The sequence below is a fragment of the Muscardinus avellanarius genome (genome assembly GCF_963383645.1).
Source record: "Muscardinus avellanarius genome assembly, chromosome: 7".
Taxonomy (NCBI): domain Eukaryota; kingdom Metazoa; phylum Chordata; class Mammalia; order Rodentia; family Gliridae; genus Muscardinus; species Muscardinus avellanarius.
In genome coordinates this window covers 1782438-1801241 of record NC_137793.1, presented here as the reverse complement: position 1 = coordinate 1801241, position 18804 = coordinate 1782438, and the positions used below count along the sequence as shown (strand labels likewise).

The 18804-nt window shown below is 49.2% G+C and overlaps 1 protein-coding gene across 1 annotated transcript; it reads right to left on the bottom strand.

Moving 5' to 3' along the window:
- Positions 1–1621: 1621 nt before the first annotated feature.
- PPP2CA (protein phosphatase 2 catalytic subunit alpha) lies at positions 1622–18220 on the bottom strand (the record flags this gene model as incomplete). The annotated part of the gene is made up of 7 exons (XM_080698915.1): positions 1622–1786; positions 2547–2665; positions 4290–4451; positions 5678–5767; positions 6374–6547; positions 7124–7333; positions 18119–18220. 7 exons carry the CDS (start codon positions 18218–18220, stop codon positions 1714–1716), a joined length of 930 nt encoding a protein of 309 aa, XP_080555041.1. The 3' UTR covers positions 1622–1713.
- Positions 18221–18804: the final 584 nt, after the last annotated feature.

Sequence of the window (18804 nt, the reverse complement as noted above, 5' to 3'; positions counted from 1 at the left end):
GGTTGGGGTGGAACCCAGGGGCTTTTCTACCTCTGGGCTACACTCCCAGACCTGTTTTATACTTTATTTGGAAACAGGGTCTCACTAAGTAGCCGAGGCTGGCTTCAAACCTGTGTGATTCTGTCTCAGCCTTGCAAGCGCTGGGATTACAAGCGTGCCCACCACGCCCAGCTTGCTGACGTGCTTTTTAAAAAGCAGCAGACTTAAATGGAGACTACAGAGAAACCAAGGGCGTCTTGCACTGCACAATGGACTCTGAATACTGGAGGTGCTATCAACTAGATGATCAAAGAGAAAAAGGGGACCATTAAAGAAACTCACTCCAAGTACCCACACTTCAAAACCGTTTTTCTGAAGCTTCTCAAAAAAAAACAAAACAAAACCCTGTGACTTCTCTGTTCCTTGCAAATTCAACAGTACAAAGGAAACATTTATTTACTACATTCATACAATGTCCTAAAGTTTATCTCAGTAGCTTAAAATATCAGATACTAGTTCTGACAGAAGAACTTTTAATTTCTAATTTCACGAGCCGCTTCCGTCCCTGGGTGAACGTGCGCGACGCCAGCCAGGACCCAGCACCCACCTCCCTGTGTCCTGCTCGTGACCACCAGAGCCTAACGCAGGCCAACGCCTGGCAGCACTCTGCCGGGACGCAACAGATGACGCAACAGCGTTTAAGAACTTACCGATTTGTCCATCATTTTAAGAGTTTGTGTAACCAGAAACTGCACTAAGTAGACACATTTAGTTTACGCTCTACCTAAAAACATGCTGTTTTATTAAAACCAAACCCTCAGAACTCTCAATTTCTCCAGTTTCACAGTCAGGGCTCACTGGAGCAGCACGGATTCCTTTCTGACAGCCAGGTGAACAGCACAGTAGCAATCCACGAGCTGACAGCTGCCATGCAAATAAATCCTGCCGCGCAGGCCACCATGTCGAGGAGTCACCAGAGAGTTACGGAGTGGCCTTGATGTTTACTTTTCTTCGCCTGGAATTCTAGATTCTAAAAGGTGTCAGTTGATGTATCTTTAGACACACAGCACCAGTCTCGTCTGTTGGTACAGTTAAAACCTGACTTTCTCAGCTTAGTTCACAAGTTTATTATGAAAAACACTGCAGGGCTCTGGTGCAGTAGCACCGTCTCACAAGACGGGCGGCTCTGCTCAAAACAACTCACCAGGTTGTGACAGTAACAAAGAACAGGGCCAAGATGTGAGGAGGGCGTAAACCGAGTGCAGACAACCATACAATTAAATTAAACGGTTTCCCTGAAAACAAACCAACCATCCAAACTCACAAGCAGAGGGGCCTGGGTGCTTATTTAAAGATGTCCATTAAGCTCCAATGATTGTTTGCTGCTACCCTTATCTACAGTCATGCTGAGTAAAGCTATAGCTAAATGGAAGGTAAAACGACTCGCGGGTGTTAACATTTACATCTTATCACCTGCAGTCTCTCAGAGAAAGCAAAAGTAACTACTGGTCTCCCGCCGACGCCGCTCCAGCATGCAACGAGCTTGGCCATTCGAGAGTGGCCCCGGCTGCTGTGACCACAGGCTTGGGATTTCTATATGGCACATTTTTTGGTCCGTGTGAACAAGTTTTTGAACGTTAACTATTTTCTGACACTCTGGAGTTACTGTTGCTCTTCTCGCTTCCGTCAGGTCAACACAGATTCATGGCGATGCTGTACAAGTTTAAAACCTCCTTACAGGAAGTAATCTGGGGTGCGGCGAGTGACGTGTGGCTCGCCTCTACGAGGCGCTGGGTCAAACTGCAAGCTGAAAAAGGACAGACGCACATCAGCGCGGGGTGTCTCGGGACAACTGAAATGAACAACTTCCATCTTTCAAACTTTACATTCTCCTATCTAATTTTAGCTTCTCTCAATGCGACGCAGCCCTAATTGCAGCTGAATCATGAATCTAATAAGGGCCTCGTACGTGTAGTACTGGAGATGGAACCGAGGGGAATTCTGCCTCCAAGCCACCCCTCCGCCCTTTCTACCTTTTATTTTGAAACAAGGTCTCAGCAGGGTGCTGAGGCCCTTTTGCACCTATAACCTTCCTGTCTCAGTCTTCCAAGCTGAGATTAAAGGAAGGCATCATCATGCCTGCTTAGTGAGGGTCTTCTAACTGCACCCAACGCCAAGAGCCAAGGCATACTCAGCCAGAGGCTATGCCCGTATACAGCGGATCCGTCTAAGAGTTTGAAAGGAAGGCTCTACTAAATAAAAAGAAAGCTTTTTGAGACCAGGTCTCATTTAAATTGCCCACTGGCTTCAAACTGGCAGCCTGAGCCAGTGCGTCTGGCTGGGAAGCGTCAAGTGTCTGCACGCTGTGCTGACTGCGCACGCACAGGACAGGCTCTGCACGCCACACCGGGAAGAGTGTAAGACTCCAAAGCCTTTAACTCCCGTCAGGTCTGCAGAGGTCAGGGTCGCCGACGTACTGGTCCATCCAAGGGAAGCTCGGAAGCGGCCTCGCTGAGTGTGAGCACTCCCCGCACCTCCCATGGCCCAGCGCTCAGGCAGATACTTACAAAGAGTACTTGAGAGTATCATCCAGCTCCATGATCGCAGCCTGGTTACCGCAGCGGTAGCAATAGTTCGGAGCACTGAAGATTGTCACCACGTTCCGGTCATGGCACCAGTTGTATCCCTAACAAGCAAGGATAAAACTCATGTACTCCCCCTCTACGACCACGACATCCCTCAGGGCAACGCCACCACCCTCCCGAAGGGCGTTCAAGGATGTGAATGCTTTCTCAACTTTCTGTACTTTGTACAACCTATAAAATCCATGTGTATTTATTTTTCCTCAAATAACAGGTTTTTTATTATAAAAACATTAAAAGTAGCAACAATCAACAAAAACTATAGTTTTTTCTCTCTCTGGCTTTGTGTAAATGCCTTCAGCAGAGGCATTTTACCTCCAAGCTACACTCCCACCTTTTTATTTTGGAGCTGGCTGGCCTTGAACCCGTGACCCTCTTGTCTCAGCCTGTGGGTTACAGGCGTGCGCCTGGCTCCGGCTCCACCAGCCTCTCCCTGTAGTGACCCCAACCACGACTTATGAATATTGCGGTGGCCCTTCCTGTGGAGGCCCACGGCCCACTGTTTCGCTCTGGGTGCTCAACGGCCCCCACAGGCTCAGAAGGAAGGAGGCCGAGGCGCACAGGGGTCCTCGGGTGGCTGGGGGCGTGCCCGCGCTCTGCTTCCTGGCTGGACTGTTCCAATCAGGGATCCTACCCTGTGTCACCGTCACCAGTAGCCCAAATCAACAGGGCTACCTGATCTTGACAGGATGAAGCTCTCTACTTTCCCAGACAGAAAGCTGACCACCCCTACTGCTGAAGGCCAGAGTCCGGTTTTCTCTAAGTCACAGTGAGACCACAGCTGGCCACCGCTCAGGCACAAGTGAGATGGCCTGCAGTCTCCAGCCCACTGAACACACAAGCTATTTTTGTGTTCAGCACTGTTCACAATTATTTATTTGGTACTGGGGATGGAAATCGGGCATTTTAGCCTTGAGTTACACCCAATTTTAAATTCTTTATTTTGTAACTGAGTCTCACTGAGTTGCAAAAGGCCTCGCTAAGTAACTGAGGCCATCTGCGAGCCACGATCCTCCCGTCTCAGCGTCCCAAACGCTGGGATTACAAGCACGCGCCACCATGCCCCAGCCCTATTTTTTATTCTTTATTTTGAAACAGGGTCTCACTGAGTTGCAGAGGGCCTCGCTAAGTAGCTGAGGCTATCCACGAACCTGGATCCCCTATCTCAGCCTCCCAAGTACTGGGATTACAAGTGTGCGTGCGCCACCATGCCCGGCAGTATTGGTATTAATTTAAATGACACTAACTCCAGAAGTTACTAATCCATGTTCAATGCCAAGAGCTCAAGCAGGTCCCCCTTCAATTTCCTCTCTCAAACGATACCCTGCCCTCAAGGACCACTTAACAGTCTGCTGTGTTTTCCTTTCCTACATACGCACACACTACGTCCTGCCCCTCCCATCTCCCAGCACCGCACCTTCCCACACTTAGGTCCCAAGCACTTTCACGTCACTTCTAATGTTGTGAGAACATAAATATGCATTTCACTTCCATCAAAGCTAGGTCTTAGTTGGAGACACATCTACTGAAAGGCTCAGGCCATGAGGGTGGAGCCACCAACAGGAAGGTGCAGAATGACCCACCGAGGGCATGAGGGTAAAACCCCTCTCCTAACCCCTTTCCTTTGCTTACTAAAAAGCAAACCAGGTTTCAAAGAACAGCACATACCTCCATCACCAGCTGGTGAGCCCTAGACACCAGTGTGAGGCCGTTGGCGTGGTTAAAGGTCTCGGAGATATCCTGCCCAAAGGTGTAACCGGCTCCTCGGGGAGATATGCCCCAGCCACCACGGTCATCTGGATCTGACCACAGCAAGTCACACATTGGACCCTAAAAAGCATGTGCGAGTTACAAAAGGCCTCTTATAATAAATATATGATTTGAAAACTTTGTTAGAAGCACAACACCCTGCCAATTTACACTTTTACGTGGTAAGCGGTAAGAAACTTTACAGTTAAGACTATTTTTCAAATGAGACACATTTCTCAGTTCTGTAAGACCTGACATCAACAGTCTCAAGAGCACACACCCTGCCTGCTTGCCTACAGCACACAAACCCAAAACGGGGGGGACAGGCCAAGACAGAGGTCCCTACCCACCTTGGTATGGGGACTGAGCCCAAGGGCACATTAACTGAGTTATACCCAGCCCTCCCTAAAGTTATTTTTACTTTCCCGGGCGCATTCCCTCTCCAAGCTCTAATCCCCAACCCTTCTTTTTTATGCAGTACCGAGGATTGAACTCAGGCATTCTATCTCCAAGCTATACCCTCAGCCCTATTTTCTTTTTCTTTTTGCAGGATTGGAGATGGAACCCAGAGGCACTCTACCTTTGAGCCCTATTTTTTTTATTCTTTATTTTGAAATAGGGTCTGAGTTGCAAAGGGCCTAAATAGCCGAGGCTGGCAGTGAATCCAGATCCTCCTGTCTCAGCCTCCCAATGCTGGGATTACAAGCGTGCGCCACTATGCCCGGCTTTTTATTCTTTTTATTTTGGAACAGGGTCTAGGTTGTGGAGGACCTTACTAACGAGCTGAGGCCGGCCACACACTATCGATCCTCCTGTCTTAGACTCCCGAGTACTGGGATCAAGTTTGCACCACCTTGTTGGCTTCTTTATTTTGAAGCAGGGTCTTGCTAAGTTGCTGAGGTTGGCCTTAACTTGGGTTCCTCCTGTATCAGTGTCCCAAGTACTGAGATTATAGATATATATCACTGTGCTTGGCTTACATTTTTAAATTTTGAGACAGGGTCTCACAAAGATGTCAAGGATGGCCTCAAACTTGAGCTCCTCCTGCCTCAGCCTCCTGAGTAGCTGAATTACAGGCATAAGCCACACCCAGATAAGACAAAGGCTTTTGAGACAATGTAGACTCCAGTAAGCCTGGTCCCATGGCTACTGTGGTCTTGGGGGTCTCTTGGTCTTTTCTGAACAAGGATGACAGGCGTGTTCATAACCATTGAGATTGTTTTTGAGAATTAAATGAGCCACGTTGCAACTACATTTCTCCTCTCCCTTAGGAGGCTTCTGTAAAGTGTCAATCAAGCCAGGCCTACCTCATGGGGCACTTCCTGCAGGCGATCAAGTGCTCTGATGTGATCCAGTGTATCTATGGAGGGCGAGAGGCCACCATGCAGACAGAAGATCTGAAAAGGTTAGTCAAAATGTTAAGCTCACCAGTAACTCAATATTCTGGACAAAGGTTTGGAAGCCGCCCCGCCACTGGGCTCTGGGTTTCTGTGCTCAGTAAGGTCCGGGTCTCAGGAGCCACCGTCATTTCACTCACTCCAAACTACTCGGTATTCTTAACCTCTCTCTTCCCGACAAGCCATCGCTACCATGTCTGCCTCCACTAGCTCCTTCTCTGAATGTGTCTCTAATCTCACCCGCCCACACCAGGTCCTGGCATATCATCTTCACACTTGGTGTCTCACTGCACGTTCTGAGCGTTACACCTCTTCTAGACCAGTAAACAGCGCCTAACATTACAGCTTTGCCCAGAAACAGCCTAAGAGGTTGGATGGGCTGAATTTCCCAACCCTGCGGTCCTACCCAATACAGTTCAGTGCTTGATATAACCAAAGTACTTTAAGAAAACTTTACATGAACGTTACCAAATATCTACCCAAAAAATCCCCCAAAGGGACATTACCCCAAAGGGATGTAAGGCTGGAAAGCAAGCTGTTGGCTCTGAAACACCAAGCAAGCAGATCCCTAAGCACAATGGCCGCGAGGCTCTAGGATGCACAAACCTGCCCGTCCACCAAGGCAGTGAGGGGAAGGTAGTCAAAAAGGTCCGTGAAGTACTTCCAGACGTTGGCGTTCCCGTACTTCCGCAGGCACTCGTCGTAGAAGCCGTACACCTGGGTGATCTGCCTGCTCTCGTGGTTCCCGCGAAGAATGGTGATGCGCTCCCGGTAGCGAACCTACAAGGCGGAACGGAGGCGTCACCTGCCGCAGCGACGGACAGCCACCTCTGCCGGGGACCCAGTAGCATACTTAATTTTTTTTTTTTTGGTGGTGGTGCTGGGGATGAAATCCAGGGGCCTTCTACTACCTCCGGGCTACACTCCCAGCCCTATTTTATACTTCATTTGGAAACAGGGTCTCACTGAGTTGCTGAGAGCCTCACTAAGTAGCGGGGGCTGGTTTTGAACCTGTGCGACCCTCCTGTCTCAGCCTCCCAAGTGCTGGGTTTACAAGCGTGCCCACCACACCCGGCTTACTTGGCTTACTTTAGAAGTCAAATGTCTATTTTACCAGTTTCTAACATTTCCCATGAGCTGACTGAGACACCAGTGGTTTTCTTCTGAACCACCCTCTCATTCAGAATGCAGGCAGTCCCTGTGGTCGTCAGGTCTAGCGCTGGGCACAATGCATCCCTACAGGGGAGTTTTCTTCTAAAACCCAATATTCAGATGAAGAAACGCACAAATCATGGAAGAGCACTCAAGAGGATTGCCTTAACCATTCAAAAGGCTCAGACAGAAGATTGCAATTACCTTAAGAGCTACTAGCAGTGTGACTGTCTCAACTGAATAATAGCCTCTGTCAACATAATCTCCCATAAACAAGTAGTTTGTGTCTGGTGACTTGCCACCAATTCTAAAGAGTTCCATGAGATCATGAAATTGGCCGTGAACATCTCCACAGACAGTGACTGGACACCGGACCTCTTGCACGTTGGACTCTTTCGTCAGGATTTCTTTAGCCTAAAGATGGAGAGAAAGCAATACATTTGGCATTAAACTCCATTAACAAAAATACATTTACTCAAACATACTGCATCTCAAGGGCAAACTTAGTGTAAGACATGTATAAGCCCATTAAGACAAGACATGGTGAGGTTCTACCCACTGGCTAACTCAGCCAATACCTAGAAACAAAATGTGGACCAAGGTGCAGGGCCCTATTCCTATTGCCAACAGTTAAGCCGGTCAGATCGCCACCTAATTAAACAACAGAGACCCTGCAGCCACAAAGCCAAGGAGAGCGAGCCACGCAGCCCTGCCCCTCAGCTTTAGAGTTCTGACTCTACCTGCTGTCCCACCCCAGGAGTCCACGCTACTTAAGGCGTTTCTCTGTCCTCAGTGATCTGCCTTCTGATTTTTGAAAAACATTACATTTTTGTCTATATTTATGGTGTATTTCATATTAAGGTACAAACTTCTTATTTTACAACTGGACTACCCAATGTACAGCTTTAAAAATTACTTACTTGGTGGTACTGGGGAGTGACCCTAGGGGCTTTCTATCCCCTCACTACAACCATTCAATCCCCTCACTAAGTGCTGAGAAGACAGTCATCTGCTCAACCACTGGGGACGACTATGTGCCAGACCCTGTGCCTGGCACCCAGACAGTGGTATAAGACAGGTCAGGCCCACTGCAGTGGGGAGAAGACTAAAACAAGCAACCAAGCCAAACCACAGACCATGCCAAGTGTCATGAGAGAGAGGAAGAGGGCGGCCAGGAAGGCCAGTCACTTTATTTTATTTTTTATTATTTTTTGGTGGTACTGGGGTTCCTGGAAGCCCTTCTACCTCTGGGCTCCACTCCCAGACCTATTTTTATATTTTATTTGGAAACAGGGTCTCTTAAGCCAGCGCGGCTGGCTCTGAACCTGCGCGATCCTCCTGTCTCCGCCTCCCAAGCGCAGGGATTACAAGCGTGCCCACCATGCCGGCTGCCAGTCACTTTAAACCAGACATCCAAGCCAGCCTGCGGCACGCCCGCGCTGAACAAGCAAGGCTAAGATCCTGTTTCAATACAGAAATGAAAAGGCTCGGAGGGTGCAGAACAGAGCTAGAACACCGCTGGGCTCAGTCGCTAGAACGGGCTCGCGCGCGCACACACACACACACACACACACACAGTTTTACTTTATTCTGGAAAGTTTCTAAGATAAATCAAACCTCCCCTCATTCATCATTGCTAAAAAGCAAGCGCAAGACATTCACCACGCATAGCCCGTTACTTAGTCCATCTGGCTATACGGTGCCTAGTTTAGCACCTAGTACTCACTAATGAAAATAGCTGTGAATAAACTTATAGATCCTACAAAGACTGGAAAAGAAATCACTATTTTTAAACTTTATTTTTAAGCCGGGTGTGGTGGCTCCCGTACATTGGGAGGCTGAGACAGGAGGATCGCACGGGTTCGAAGCCTCAGCTACTTAGTGAGGCTCTCGGCAACTTAGTGAGACCCTGTTTCCAAATAAAGTATAAAATAGGTCTGGGAGTGTAGCCCGGAGGCAGAAAAGCACCTGGGTTCCACCCCAGTACCACCAAAACAAAAAACCACACACACAAAAAAAACCCACAACTATTTTTTTTTTGGCAGCACCAGGGATGGAACCCATGGGTTTTCTACCTCTGAGCTACACCCCCAGCCCTAATTTTTATTCTTTATTTTGAAACAAGGCCTCACTAAGTAGCTGAGGCTGTCTGAGAACCACTATCCTCTGGTATCCACGTCCCAAATGCTGGGATTACAAGCATGCCACCACGCCCAGATGAAATTATGTTTTTAAAATAACATTAAACCTCAATGCTGTTTGTTCTCTTCATTTCAATTTAGGCAAACCACAGTGAAAATGTGCCGCGCATGTGTGTATGTGTGTTTATTTTTTACTGAGAACTGAACCCAGAAGTACTTTCCCTCTCCCTCTGAGCTATACCCAGAGCCCTATTTTATATTTTGAAACAGGGTCTCACTAGGCCCTGTGTGAAGGACTAGAGGTATGTACCACCACACCTATTTTAACCTTGTACAAGTCATAGTGACACACTCTCATAAAGGAAACGGGCACAGATAAATGCCCCTGGACTGCACCGTGCAGATGCCGCTCCTCCCTCTTGGGCTAAGTGCTCTTCTAAATCTTAAGAAAATAAATAAATAAAGCCGGGCGTGGTGGCGCACGCTTGTGATCCCAGCATTTGGGAGGCTGAGACAGGAGGATCAGGTTCATGGACAGCCTAGTGAGGCCCCGTATCAAAATATAAGAATAAGCCGGGCGTGGTGGCGCGCTTGTCATCCCAGCATTCCGGAGGCTGAGACAGGAGGATTGCGGTTCGCGGACAGCCTCAGCTACTTAGTGAGGCCCTCTGCAACTCAGTGAGACCCAGTTTCAAAATAAAGAATAAAAAATAGGGCATGGGGTGCAGCTCAGAGGTCAAACGCCCCTGGATTCCATCCCAGACCCATAAAGTACTGCAAAAAAAAAAAAAAAAAGTAAGCAGGAGGCCAATCTGAGTGAGAGCACAGGCGCGAGGCATGGAAGCGCACCCAGGAGCACCGGCGGGCCACATTCGAGCGTCACCAGCCACACCACGGCCAGACAGTCTCACTCTGGTGGAAGACGCGAAGTGAACGACAGGGGCGTTTCCAAAGCATGACTGCACCCGAGCTCCACTCCAGCCACATCTGACTTGCGTGGAACAGTACACTTGCTGAGGCTGTCCTCAAGACTGCGCTCCTGCCTCAACCCCAGCCCTGGGATTCCCGCTGAGTGCCACCACCCCAGCTCCAGATTCTTTTTTAATCATCACCGTTTCACTCTAACATTCTGATTCCTGTGTGGTTTTGCGTGATACTGGAGATCTTACGGCTCTCCAAAAAATTGTCCAGGTCTTCAAATTTCTTAGCTGATATTATTAACATTCTGGGGAAAAGAGTACATTTTTTAAAACAATGTAATTAGCACCTGCATATTTGATACACCAGAACTCTTCTAAATTTCAGTCAAATGGTAAGAACTGGATTAAATGAATTCAAGCAAAAAAGGTTCAATATAACTACCAAGTACAAGGTTAAAACTGGAAATAGGCTATCCTATTAATAGGATCTTATTACAAGTAACTGTGGGAAGTTAAAATTCTATGCCATCCTAGAATTTGAACAATTTGGGGAGTTACTTGAAAGAAGGCAATCTTTGCGGCATAAGCTCATCAATTCCTCTCTATCATTCTCAATTTGAATTTAGAATCTTACTTTCAACCCCCTCTAAACTCATCAGTTACAGAGTCCACGACCTACAGACTGGACATGCTTTGTGTGCCTGGTTATTTATTTCTTGGTGGTGTGTGTGGGGAGGTGGTCTTGGGAATTTAATCCAGAGGCATTCCACCTGAGCTACGCCCCCAGCTGTATTGTATTTGGAAACACCTAAGTTGCCAAGAGCCTCACTAAGTAGCTGAGGCTGGCTTCGAACCTGCGCGATCCCCCTACCTCAGCCTCCCAAGTACTGGGATTACAAGCGTGCGCCACCACGCCCAGCCATTCTTTTAATTTGAAATAGGGTCTTGCTAAGTTGCTGAGGTTGGCCCTGGATCTACAATCCTCCAGTTTAAGCCTCCTAAGTACTAGCAGGATTACAGACATGCTAATTAACTCGAATGTTCACTGAAACTCTGGTCTAAATAACGTAACACTCCATATTCCTATTACACATAGTTGAACACATCTACCCATAAAGACAGAAGCAAGGATGAAAAAAGGGTTTTTTCAGTTTTGCTTTTAATATTAAGTGGATCTAAAGTCATTTAAAACATTTAAAAAAGATAATTAGGCCAGGCATGGTGGCCCATGCTTGTAATCCCAGTCCTTGGGAGGCTGAGACGGAAGGATCATGGGTTTGAGGACAATGAAATGCTCAGCAACCTAGAAAGACCCTGGTTCCAAATAAAAATGGCCGAGTGCCCTGGATTCAATCCTCAGTGCTGGGGGGAAGGGGTTCATTCCTAGGCAAGAATAACACCTGCTCAACACCCGAGGAGAATCCGTCCGGCTTCACGTAGGGTAGAGCCTGTGGAAGGTGAGGGGCAGGTCTGACCTGCGCTTTCCACAACTCAGCGAGTTGTGGCTTGTGATCAGTCGATGACGAGGCCAGACTGGTGCCGTGGACAGCATGAGGAGGACAGCGACGGCAACAAGCCGACCACCTCGAATACCAGGCCTCTCTTCATGCCACCTGTCTTCCACTAGCTCACACTGAACAGATGCTGCCAGCATTTTATGAAGCACTAAAATCTTCCTTGACTGCAGGGCGTGGTGGCGCACGCTTGTAATCCCCCGCGCTTGGGAGGCGGAGACAAGAGGATCGCACAGGTTCGAAGGCAGCCTCAGCTACTTAGTGAGGCTCTCAGCAACTTAGTGAGACCCTGTTTCCAAATAAAAATATAAAATAGGTCTGGGAGTATAGCCGAGAGGTAGAAGTAGAAGGGGTTCCATTCCCAGTACCACACACACACACACACACACACACACACACACACACACACAGAAAGAATAAAGAAAGAAAGAAAGAATAAAAAATAGGACAGGAGGTGTAGCTCGGAGGTCGAATGCCCCTGGGTTCCATCCCCAGTAGGGGAGTGGGGGGAGGAAAAGAAAAAAAGAGAAATATACCGAATAAGGGACAACTCTAATTCTAAACGATATTAAAAGAAAACAGACTTTGTTTCCCATCTGTTTGTGTCAAGACATTTAAAGACAATGACCCACTCTCCACCGATCTCCGTAAGCACTGAGCACCCACATGATCCCAGTCATCCCTGCACAGGAGGAACAGCTGATCGACCAAGTGCAGGAGTGAGCTGCTGCTGTGTGACTGTGGAAGCAAATCCCCCCACAAGACTCCCCGCCTCCCACCTGCAGAGCGGGAGCCCGCCCAACGCCAGCAGTCCCTTCCGCTGGCCACGTGGGCTGGTGGGCAGTGCACAAGCTGGAAAGCCCAGGCAGCTGGGCGGCGGAGGTGGAAGACCCAGTTCGAGGCCAGCCTGAGTGATTTAGTGAACCCCAGGCTTGTTCAATCCCTAGTAGAGCCAAAACAAAGCACCAAAGAAACACCAGGACCGAGTCTACAAGTGCGCGTGAAGGCGCTCGTGCACTCCACATCATGGGTCCAGAATATGACAGGTGGGCAATGATGTGCACTGGGGGCGGAGCCCAGAGACATTCTACCGCCAAGCTATACCCCTTTTTATTTTATTAAATTCTGAAACAAGGTCTGGTTTAGTTGCTAGGCTGACCTCAAGCCTGCCATCCCCCTGTCTCCATCTTCCAAGAACAGGATTACAGGCCTGCAACACCATGCCTACTTTCTTTTCCTTCTTTCTTTTTTGGGGCAGTACTGGAGGTGGAACCCAGGGGCATTCTACCTCTGAACTACACTCCCAGCCCTATTTTTTTGTTCTTTATTTTGAAACAGGGTCTGAGTTGCAAAGGGCCTCACTAAGTAGTAGCTAAGACTGTCCTCAAACCTCCATCCTCCCGTCTCAACTTCCCAAATGCTGGGATTACAGGCGTACGCCACCATGCGTGCGTGCGTGTGTGTGTGTGTGTGTGTGTGTGTGTGTGTGTGTGTTGCTACTGGGGACTGAATCCAGGGCATTCTACCCCTGAGCTACCTCCTCAGCCCTATTTTATTTTGATTTTGAAATGGGCTCTAAGTTGCAGAGAATCTCTGTAAATTGCTGAGGTAGGTTGTGAACCAGTGATCCTCCTGTGTCAGCCTCCCAAGTACTGTGATTACAGGCGCGCACCCCCCACCCCGCTGAGAGAAAAGCCACCTAAGGCAACAACAAAACATCTTTCCCCTTCGCACTTCCCATGCTATTCTGGCTCTGCCTGGGTATGAGAGGATTTTTTTTTCAGATCAAAATGAAAATGAAAAAAAGAGTAAGAGGCAGAAAAAGCCAAATTGAGAGCGAGTCTAGGTCGGAAGGAAAAGCATTCCCCTGTTCTGCACCCTTCAACCTGTCTCTTCTCAGCACCCCCAAAGACCTGCCACCCCGACCGGAACTCAGCACCTCCTGACTTCAAAACAAAGGCTGCCTCACCGGGCTGACCAACTCCACCAGGCCACGCCCAGGCCACCAGAAAGGCTACTCCGCGAACCTCTCCACGCTCACCGCTCCGTCTAAAGTCTACCGCACAGCAATCTCTGAAGGCACAACTCTCACCCTGGAGAGGAAAGAGGCAGGGTGGGCCCTCGGACAGGTGAACAAAACATTCCGCTTCCTTCCTAAGGTATCCACCACGCTGAAGAGAGGGGGGCACAGCTACTGGCTGTGGAGGACAGAGGATAAAAGAAGGCATTTTATCTTATTTTTTGGTGGTACTGGGGGGTGGAACCCTGGGGCTATCTACTTCCAGGCTATACCCCTGGACCTATTTTATATTTTCTTTGGAGATAGGGTCTCACCAGGTTGCTGAGAGCCTCACTAAGTAGCTGAGGTTGGCTTAGAACCTGGGTGATCCTCCTGTTTCAGCCTCCCAAGCCCAGGGATTACAAGCGTGCGCCACCACGGCCGGCTTATTCTTTATTTATTTTTTGGTGGTACTGGGGTTCCTGGAAACCCTTCTACCTCTGGGCTACAGACACCTAATTTTTATATTTTTATTTGGAAACAGGGTCTCTTTAAGCCAGCGAGGCTGGCTTCAAACCTGCCCGATCCTCAGGTCTCCGCCTCCCAAGCGCAGGGATTACAAGCGTAAGCCACCTTTATTTTAAAACAGGGTCTCAGCCGTGTGCCATTGGTACATGCTTGTAATCCCAGCACTTGGGAGGCTGAGACAGGAGGATCGCACAGGTTCGAAGCCAGCCTAAACTACTTACTAAGGCTCTCAGCAACTTAGTGAGACTGTTTCCAAATAAAATATAAAATAGGTCTAAGAGTATAGCCCAGAGGTAGAAAGCCCCTGGGTTCCACCCCCAGTACCACAAAACAAAACAAAACAAAACAAAACAACAACAAAAAATCAAAACCCAAAAACAACAACAAAAAAACACAGGGTCTCACTGAGTTGCAAAGGGCCTCACTAAGTAGCTGAGGCTGTCTGCAAATTCTGACCCTCCTGTCTCGGCCTCCCAAATGCTGGGATGACAAGAGTGTGCCACCACGCCTGGGCATTTGGCTTCTATCTACACCTGGGAACAATAAAGGACACCAAAGAATGATGAAAGCAGTACTCTGAAATACACTTCCCACTGTTCGTTCTCAATATTCAAATTACTCCTATGAAAATGAGCCAAAAGCCTTTCGAATTACACACGCATACAATTTCACAGAAATATTACTGACTTCATTTAAGAATTTAATCCTGGTCAAATATTTTTCAGCTCATCTCATTAGAAGGAAACAGTCTGCTTTTCCCATGCCCGAGCAACATGTTAAAACTAAATGAAGCCTAATGACTACATTTTATTTATAGTGCTTGTGGAGCAATGGAAAGTGCATACCTAAGAACTCCGCTGGAAAAACAAAACAAAACAACTGACTCCCAAACAACATTCTCCACATGTCTGGTAAGTCCTGAGAGCCAAAAACCATACCTAAGTCAAACCACTGCTAACTGGGGTCCTACAATCAGAGACTTTGTACGCTAATGCCAAGCCCAGCCCATGGTAACTATTCACTTCTTTTATCAACAAATGGGAACCTATGTGACCACTAATACTACGGTGATGAGGCTGCTGGGACTGTGCCAGTACAGAGCCACACCCTCACCAAACCTAACCAACCAGGACCCAAATCGGCAGGCATACTGCACACACAACAAACTGGCTTTTGTGTATCTTAATCACATCTTGAAAATATTTTAACTAGTCAACATAAAACGCACACCTTGTCTATAAACATACACTTCCATTTTCTCTATTCTGAATACCTAACATTGTTCATTGTAGATAAGATACTAGAATATTCAAGTGTTCTTAATCACAATGCCCTCTTATGTTATACTTTTGTCTTTACTATTTAACTTTAAATATTCCACTCAGATCAGGCAACTTCAAAGAGGTAAAAGAAACGCTTTTCTAACATCACTTCTTATAGTAAAAGAAATCATCTGCCAGGCATGTTGGCACACACCTGTAACTGCAGTGGCTTGGGAAGCTGAGACAGGAAAATCCTAAGGTTTTAAGTTAATCTCAATAACTCAGCAAAACTGTTTCAATAAATAAATAAAAGGGGCAGAGGCACTAGGAGGTATAGTTCCTTGATTCAATCCCTAGTACAAACAAACAAACAGGCCGGGCATGGTGGCACATGCTTGTAATCCCAGCATTTTGGAGGCCTACAGGAGGATCAAGGTTCAAGGACAGCGCGCCCGCACGCACGCGCGCGCACACACACGCGCGTACACACACACACACACACACACACACACACACACACACACACACACAGTACTATTACTAGAGAACAACGAACTCTATTTCAAAATGACTAACTAGAAGGCACTCACAGAGCAGAGGATATGTAGCTTTCACTAAGATGCCAGCTGGCTACACAGGCCTAGAGTGAGAACTCTTGGCTTTCCATGTTGATCTGTACAAAGACAGAAGTCGTGCGCCCCAAACACTGCGAAGGCAGTGTGCCGATGGCCACCAAAAGGGCCTATTCTGTGGAGACGTCCATGTTCAACCAGCTCCCAAGGGTTTCCGCCTGGGCTCTCGCAGGACTAAAGTGGGAAGCCTGCGGTGGCCGACGGAGGTGGCTGGTGACTAGCTCACTACAGTGCGGTCTGCAGAGTCTTGGCAGGCCCCAGCCCCCTGAGCGCACGTTTCCAGTGCAAAGGCTGGCCGCCGAGGTCACACCTCTCCCTTCCAGAACATACCTGTCTTCCCAGCTAGACCCAGAGCCCCGCAGTAAGCAATCATCCCTGGCTTTCCATCCCCTCCTTAGAACGCGCTATCTGAGGTCTCCAACAGGTGCTCAGCAGGCACTTATTTTTTGTGGTACTTGGGATGGAAACCAGGAGCATTCTACCTTGGAACTACATCCCAGGCCCTATCTTATTATTTTGAAACTTATGTTATTATTTTGAAGTTGCTAAAGCTGGCTACAAACCAGCTTTAGCAACTTCAAAATAACCAAGCACTGGGATTAAAAGTTTGCACCACCATGCCCAGCTGGTGTTCAGTATTTAAGCACAAAATATTAACTTCAGAACCAATCTTAGAGCCAGGTGCTGTGGCCCACACCTGTAATCAGTACTTGGGCGGCTAAGACAGGAGGACAGCCTCAGCAAGTAGTGAAATTCTCAGCAATCTAGCTAGACCTTGTTTTAAAACAAACTAAAAAACAATAAAAAGAGCTGGGATGTAAGTAGCTGGGAGATAGCCCCTAAGTTCAATCCCCAGTACTCCCCCTCACACACAGTACCAAGCAATACCAAGCCTGGTACTGTAATTGGAAGGCTGAGACAAGAGAGTTGCAGCTTCAAGGCCAGCCTCTGCAACTTAAGTGAGGCCATCCACAACTAAGTGAAATCCTGTTTCAAAATTAAAAAGTGAAATAGCACCGGGTTTGTAATCAGAGGTAGCCCACCCCTGGGTTCAATGCCCTGTACCAAAAAAAACAAAACAAAACAAAAAAATCAACTCCAAAAGATGTTCCATCTCACCACCTACTAGTAAAATGTTGTCCAGGCTTGAGAAAAATAAATCTAAGTTTGACTTAAATTCCAATAGCTCTTATTAGCACAGTTTTGGGAAGTTTGTCCTGGGGCTATATACATCAAAGTTATGAACCTAACTTTCACACCAAACCAGAAACAAGTCAGGAAAATAGCTCTCCAAAATCTCTTTCCATTACTATAAAATATTAGCATGCTACAAGGCCTATTGTGAGAATGGAAGTTCGTAGTGGAGATGAACTTATTTGGTAATTTTAAAAAGGGAGTTACACGACTTTAAAAAATACAATTTCGCTAAAACGTCACCTGGAGACTCGTGTTTCCCGGCCCCAACCCAGAACTGGGTAACACAGAATACAAAGTCTAATGCTACTAAGTGGACTAGGGCGACCCAGCGTCAACACCTGTGAGACATGGCGTAAGCACCAAGCACGACGTCCGGGATCCAGTAAGGAGGGATCACTACGCTACTACTTTCGGGAGCTCGGACACACAACCAGGCTAAGTGTTTCAACAAAGAGCAAGGATATAAAACTTGACGCTTTTCCACTTTCGGTGGCTTTCTCAAAACGAAGTGTCGAGCGCCAAGTGTGAGGCTCAGAGCAGGGTTTCACACTACCCAATTTGAGTCAGCAGACAAATCAGATTAATCTGACTTGATTCCCAACTCCAAAGCCCCTGATGGAGTATGACTCACCAAATTCTCCATTTCTTCCAACCATGAAAAAAAAGGACAAGTTCGACTTTTCCCTAGTTAACTACCACTGCGACCTTCGCAGAAACGGGGTGACTGGTTTCTTCCCTAACCGTAGAGGGCTGTAAGCAACCGGCCGGCGAGACCAGCGCGAAGGGGGCCGGTGACCTCGCGGGCCGGGCTGGGCCTGGGGGTGCGGCTGGCGCTGGGGTCCGGGCTGGGCCTGGGGAGCCGGGCTGGGCCTGGGGGTCCGGGCTGGGCCTGGGGGCCGGGCTCCCCGCCGCCCGAGCCGCAGCCGCGGCGCCATCTTAGGCGAGGCCGGGGCGCCGGGCCGGGCCTGCCGCTCCGCCATGTTGCGCGGCGTCGCGCGGCGCTCACCTTCTCGCAGAGGCTCTTGACCTGGGACTCCGACAGCTGCTTGCACTCGTTCAGCTGCTCGATCCACTGGTCCAGCTCCTTCGTGAACACCTTCTCGTCCATGACGCCGGCCGCCCGCTCCGCGCTGCTCCCGCGCCGCCGCCCGCACACGGGCCTCACGCACACGCCGCCGCGGGTCCCGGTGCCTCGGTGGCCCCTGGCGACTGCCGGGCGCGGGCTCTCTCCGCAGTGCTCGGCCGCCGCGCCGCCGTCTCCGCTCCCCCGGCTCCGGGGCTCGGCTCCCTGTAATGGCGGCCGCCCGGCGCGGTGACGTCACGCCGGCGTCAGGCGGCGCCGGGACGCGGGCCGGGGCGCGGACTGCGCAGGCGCAGCGCGGCCGGGCGGGGCGCGCGGGCGGGGGCGCGCGGCCGGGCCTCGGCGCAGGCGCAGTGTGGCGGCCGAGCGACGGCGCCTCAGCTTTGGGGCGTGGCGCCCTGGCCGGGTGGGCGGCGGGGAGGGGGAGCCGCGAGCCGGCCGAGCCCGGGCTGCCGGCTCCTCTGCGAGGGCCGCTCGGGGTCCAGCCTCACCCCGTGTGCGTGTGTGCGTGTGATCCTTCGGATGGAAGCCGGGGCGCTGTACCTCCGAGCTACACCCCCAACCTCCCTTTTATTGAAAACAGGGTCTCCCTGAGCTGCAGAGGCTGGCCG